At 21.0% G+C, this 7,035-nt stretch overlaps 1 protein-coding gene across 1 annotated transcript; it reads right to left on the bottom strand.

Annotated features, from left to right (window-relative positions):
• Window positions 1-2,373: 2,373 nt before the first annotated feature.
• LOC107995017 (farnesol dehydrogenase) lies at window positions 2,374-5,270 on the bottom strand. The gene is made up of 6 exons (XM_017052242.3): window positions 4,878-5,270; window positions 3,873-3,999; window positions 3,545-3,677; window positions 2,900-3,046; window positions 2,635-2,688; window positions 2,374-2,541 (listed from the first exon to the last, which is right to left on the bottom strand). The coding sequence occupies exons 1-6, from the start codon at window positions 5,170-5,172 to the stop codon at window positions 2,530-2,532; spliced, it is 768 nt and encodes a 255-aa protein (XP_016907731.1). The 5' UTR covers window positions 5,173-5,270; the 3' UTR covers window positions 2,374-2,529.
• Between the last annotated feature and the right edge of the window lie 1,765 nt (window positions 5,271-7,035).

Raw genomic sequence — 7,035 nt, 5'->3', positions numbered from 1 at the left:
TGACCACATAATTTACATAGTTATCAATCAATAAATAACGTAATTATAAATTAATCATTAAATGTATTTATAATTTATTTGAATTACTTGTAATCTTGATGATAAAGAATATCATTTTTTTTTTAATAATTAATACAGATGTTATTTATATTTATATTTTTCTGAAATGAAATTATAATTATGATTATATTATGATAAATATTTAGAATTTAAGATATTTTTAATGTTTCAATGTTTTTTTATTTTAAAATATTATTTTAAAATATTTTTTTAATTTTTTTAATTCTTTTTTTTTTTAAATCTTATGTTTTATTAATGTGAATATATTTACATATATACATCAGAAAGAATATTGATTTGATCACATTTGAAGAGATAGAAAAGTGATTCGATTAGTTTTTTTTAGAATTTAATTCATTTTTCTGTTTTATCTCGATTTGAATGATTTAAATAGAATAGTGAAATATATATACGAATAAAATTTATATATATGAATGAAAAGGATTCATTTGTGCGTGTGTGTGTGTGTGTGTGTGTACTCTTCGCTTTTCAAATAATGTTTTATATGTTTTAAATTTAAAATAATAAATTATTATTGTAGAAATTAAATTAATTTTATATTTGATATCGTATTTAATATTGTATTGATATAATGGACATTTTTATCTGTTAAGAAAATTGAATTATAGACTTATAGAGAAATTTAAAGAATTTTAAATTATCTATTCTTTTTTTTTCAAATAATTGATGAAATCTATTTTATATTAATAATAAATTATCAATTCATTTTTCCATTTTCTCTTATGTTATCATTCGTGTTATTTAAATTATTTACCAAAATTAATTATAATATTTTTTTTATTAAAATGTATCAATTTATGACGACGTATTGCAAATTTTAAACTCGTTGGAATTCAATTTGAAGAGTTAAACGATCCCTATTTTTGCCGTAAATTTCCAATTCGTGAAAATAGCTAATAGAAAGGATTAAATGAAAAATTCTTTTAATCGCAATTTCTCTGTTTTTATCAAATTAATTTTTTTTTTCAATTTCGATCGAGTATTTTGAAATTTTTATTGAAATTTATAAAAAAAAAAAAGCAATTCTTAACATAAATCTTAAATCTCAGTAAAGAAAACATATTGTAGATCTAGAAACATTCTATATACAAATTTATACATGAGAGAAGAGGTAAATGAGATGTGTAGAAAAAAAATGTATTATTTATTTAACATTGATAAATCTAAGAGATGACGCGACACATGAAAAAAAATTTCTGTAAACATCGTTCTAGATGAAAAGCACAAACATATAATTTTTATCTATGATCATTTTATTAATTCGATTTCGCTTCGTGCTGCTATTGCGTGCGAATTTTAAAAACTCAATTGAATCAACTGAATAAATTCGCTGATGAATACACTTGCGCGATTAATTAAAAATTAAAATATTATAATTATAAATCACGGCTTTCTCACGAGAATTAATTCAAACGATTTTATCTAGATTATATTAGATTATATTTATCATGTTCAAGAAATTGATATAAACAACGTAACTAATCGGTCTGATTTCATTTTATTAAAAAGAATAATAATCTGGAAATATTATAATTAAATATTATAATTGCATAATTGTATTTATTATAAATGTTAATGGATTTTATTAATGATACGAAAATTAAATTATCGTTTTATTTTTTATTATTATCCTTTTATACATTTTGTTTAAATCTAAATTTTCTAATATTCTGTGTTTTCAAAAATTCTGAAAAAGTTTTAAATTAATTACTAATATCTTTATTTCATTATTATACATATTTATAATCATTAGAAAATTTCTTCAATAATAATTAAAGTATATAAAAATTGTTAATTTATGAACTTTTATTTCGGAAATATATTAATAATTTGTCATTTGTTAATAATTTATATTATATATAACTTTCTCTTTCATATTTTAGTAAGATAATAAAGTAAAATAATATTTACTGACAGATAAAAAATAAAATAATATTTTAGTAAGATAATAAAATATGAATTCCCTAGATTTTAGTCACATGGTTTTATTTACATCACATAAATGAGGTTAGCTGAATATATTGTATGCAGAATATGTTAATATATTTACACACAAATATACACAAATGGAAATATTCTAACGGAAAGATAAAGAATTTTAAATAATCTAAGAAATTTTTAACAGCTAAAATATAATTTTATTTATTTATTGTCATTCATTGATTACACGTAGTACATATCTTTTAATACTTTAAGTAATTTAATTTAGTATATTAAATAAAATAAATAATTAATAAATTTATTTGTTGAAATAGATTAAATAATTGAATTAAATAGAGAAGACGAATAATATATCATTATCAAATCATATTTTTCTTTATTTATTTTTTTCAATACAATTAATTAATCAATTTAATCAATTAATATATCAATTTTTTCGTATTAAATTAATTTTTCTTTTCGACGTATATCATTATCCACTTTTATCCTCGAATTCTGGTCTATAATTTATAATATTTCCTAGATAAAATAAAAACAAATTTAAAAATCAATTAGACATTATTTGACGAAGATTTAAAAAAAAATTAAAAAAGATATACTTATATTACGTACTTTATTTGAAAGAATAAATGGACTCTTATGCGGTAGTAAAGTAATTTGTGGAATCTGTAAATATCATTCGGATATCAAGTCGGTATCAAGATTGATTAGAGTGTAAAAATTTTGACCATATTATATTAAAATTATATCACAGAGTGATATTTTTTTTTTCTCCATATATATAGAATCGAAAAATATATTGTGAATTATAATAATCGATAATCTATGTTACGATAAGTATTTATATAAGAATTTCACGTATCTTATTTTCACTTACTTCCACTCTTTCCGGTGTTTCTAGCACATAAATTACTGCTTCAGCAATATCTATAGATTCTAATGAATTTGTGTTGATACTTTGTTTTCTTCTTTCTTTAATTAAGTCGTTTGTCATATCTGTCATCACAAGTCCTGGATTAATAGTCTATAGAAATATAATTTAATATTTTTATATATATCAATTATTCAACGCTATAAAGATATAAAGAAGAATATATAAAGAATCGTATTTATTTAGAATCATTGCATATCAAAAAATTATATTAAATATAGAATATCTGTCATATCTATTTTTTAATCGAGATATAAAGAAAATTGCAAAGGTCAAAATATTATTATTACAAATTATTTATTTATTTATTACTGAATAAATAATTAATAATTTCTTAATTCGATGCAATCAAAGAAGCGTGAAATTAATTTTGAAAATTAAAAAAAAAATCATTTCTTTGATAAAAAAATTTATTACTCTTTTTACTTCGATTTCTCGAATTTTTTTTTTTTTTTTGTAAAAGAATTCGAATAATAATGTTGGATAAAATTGTTGATTTTTGACCGTTTATAATTTTAGCGTGAAGGAATGAAGAAAAAAAAAACGATGAAGTTGCTTGATCATCGTTGACGTAAAATTGTGACTTCTTACCGTGACTTTGATGTTCAATTTATTCTGAATGATTTCGTGTCGAAGTTCTGAGCTTAAACTGATCATACCGCTTTTAGTCGGTCCATATAAACCCATTGGCACAAATATAGCGTCGAAATGAGATCCGGCAATGCTGAAAATTATATATAACGATAATGGAAAATAAATATAATATAAAGAAATGAAAATGGAAAAATCGATATAACTGAAGATCTCTGACGACATGTGATGTTCAAACAAAAAACGTAACGTTAGAATTTCATGCACGAGATAAATTTCGAGATGAACCAATCGATTGAAATTGTTTAATATCGAGAGGATCGTTTACCTCGAAATGTTGATTACGTGGCCTTGGCCATTTCGTTTTTTCATAGACAATACAGCTTCTCGTGAAAATATCGCGGGACCTAATAAATTCGTATCTAATATCTTACGATATTCCTCGGTTTTTTGATCTGAAATATACATTTTATATTAAAATATTTTATTTTTTCACAATTAAGAATATTATTTCGAACACGTTCTAATGAGTCGAGAACGAGTGACAATTTTTTTTTTTTTTTTGATATACGTGTTTTGTAGATATCTTCAACCTGTTTTCAAAAATAAATTTTGATTATAAATGAAATTTTTGTAGAATGATAAATTTAATATATACAATTTATACAATTTAAGTAATTTATTAAAATAAGATTATTCCTTTTTTTTCTATTTTTAATTTCTCAAATTTACGATTAAAATCATTGTTGTGTACAGTATAATAATTATGTAAATAATTATATATAAAATACAATAATTATAGATTATATAGATAAGATAATAAAGAGATAATACAACATTAAAATGTTGCAATTCCGTAAAGTTATCATTTGACAGAATAATAAGTAAATCTGATAAATTTATTTAATTTAGATAAAGAAATTATTTTATAATAAATGTAATTCGAATAGCATGGATCAATTCAATTTAAAATTTCGAAAAATTAAAAAAAAGTGAAGTAAAAAATTATTTATACGAAATATTGTACGTAATTTGTATTGCATTTAATTGTACAAAATGATGAAAATAATCAGAACACACGAATTCCAATTTCGATATTAAAATAAAATAAAAAATAAATTGTTACAATTTTTACTTGTACTTAATTTAAAAAAATATATATTTCTATCGTTTTATATATATAAAAAAAAAACAATCAATGTTTGATAAATTACACGGATAAAACTGACATATCATTATTTTTCAATCCGAATGATTTATTACTTAAGAAAAAGGCGAATAATATTAGGAGTAATCCCGAGAAAATGAACAATAGATCGATAATTATATTTACCGATGAAAAAAGTAGTGTGAAAGATAGCAGCGTTGTTCACTAAAATATCAATGCCCTTAAATTTCTTTTCAACCCACTCGAATACGTTCAGGATATCCTCTTCCTTCGAGACGTCGCACTTAATCGGGAAAAACTTATCCTTTCCGATCTCCTCCCCAATTTTCTCCAATCTTTCCATATTCCTGGCAATACCGACCACGTTAACTCCATTCTTCACCAAAATCTTGGCTATCTCGGCGCCAATACCACTACTAGCTCCGGTTACTATTGCCACCTTTCCACGCCAACGATTCATCTTTTCTATTACCTACTGCTCGACGAATTGACTGCGCACGAAATCTTGCGCTCTTTTATACGAACAAACTGCGCATTCTTCAGTTGATAATTTTAAATTACATAAACTAATATTTACAGATATATATGTACATATACATATACATATACATATATATATATATATTTACAGATATTTATAGATATATACAGATATATATATATATTTAAATAATTTTATAAATAGAAAATAAAAATAAAATTATATATTTATATGTCAGTTTTATTTTGGATTGGATAAAAATAATTTGACAGATAATGTGTTTCTATTAGAAAACGTTGAAAATTAATGAATATGTTAATGAATATGTTAATATAATGCTAATGTAAAAATTTATTGTTATATTATACCAATACATTGATACACCGATAAAGATTAGTTGCCGATTAGTTCTGGCTTGAAAAATTGATTAATTAATGAAATAATTATATTATTTAATAATATAATATTGTTTAAAATTTTTTGAATAAAAGAAAACGAATGAATATTCATGGTTTTCCTATGACTTTGATTGTTCAGTGTCATAGTTAAATTGTTTAATATGAATATAAGTACTCGTGTCCACAGAGATATAAAAATATCGATATTTTTATTTATTTATTTATTTTTTTTTTTAACTATTCAAAATATGAAATATATTTCAAATCGTAATGAAATAAGATTATTCATGCGTTTTTATACAATCGTCTCTCTTTCGGATTTATCTTTATATCTTTAATTATTTTAATAATATTTTAATAATATATTAATTAATTATTTTAATAATATTTTAATAATAAAATTTTCGGATCTATCTTTTATCGTTATTCGATTATTCGTATCGATTATAATATATTCAATGAATTATAACTTGTATATTGTGCTTATTATTACGACATATTATTTATTATTTTTCATCTATCTTTAATATATGGATATGATAATATATATGATATATATTTCAACCTTGAATGCCATTCATATTTTATTATATGTCGTTATATATCATTATGTTATATATATAAATATAATATAAGTATAATAAGATATAAAATACTTTACAATTTTATTATTCATGAATATATTATAACTGATCATAAATAACTATTTTAATTTGTATTGTATAAGTATATATTGGATAGATTTCCAAACAAATTTCCAAATAAATTTTAATAAATCGAGCTTGTTACATATTCTTAATTATTCGATTACCATTGAATTAATTTTTATGTCTCGACAAGATCAAATGCTCTAAATTAAAATTAAAAGTTCTTCATTTCAAAATGAAAATACAAAATTTTAAATCAAAAGAATTTCAAGGTAACATTTCTATTGTCAAATTCTGATAATTTAACGAGCATATATTTATAAAATATGGACTCAGACTGTGAATAAATCATACTAAATTTTGAATTAAAATTTTGATAGTCTAGGAAATAGCTATCGTAAATTAATCATGATTATTTCACGTGATTGATTGATTAGACATTTAAATTTCAAAATGAAATTTTCAACGAAAATTCGAATTAACTTAAAAAATTTTTAAAAATTTTGGTAAGTTTATTAAAATATAAAGGAAAAAGTCAAATCAATAAAAAAATAACATATACGTTAATTCTATTTTTATCATTCAAATACTAAAATAACTTTTTTATTTTTTTTTTATTTTTTTATGATCAATTAAATTTTAATATATGAGTCATAAAAAATGAATATTGAAATTCTGGTAAAACGTAAAATTTTAACAATTCTTGTATTCATATAATTCTATTTCCGACTTTTAATGTTTTAATGTTGATTTATTATATATAGTGGAATTGCTATTATATTTACTTTATATTTACT

Source organism: Apis cerana, linkage group LG1 (genome assembly GCF_029169275.1).
Source record: "Apis cerana isolate GH-2021 linkage group LG1, AcerK_1.0, whole genome shotgun sequence".
Lineage (NCBI taxonomy): Eukaryota > Metazoa > Arthropoda > Insecta > Hymenoptera > Apidae > Apis > Apis cerana.
The sequence above is the reverse complement of the archived record's forward strand: the minus strand, read 5'-3'. Positions and strand labels throughout refer to the sequence as shown.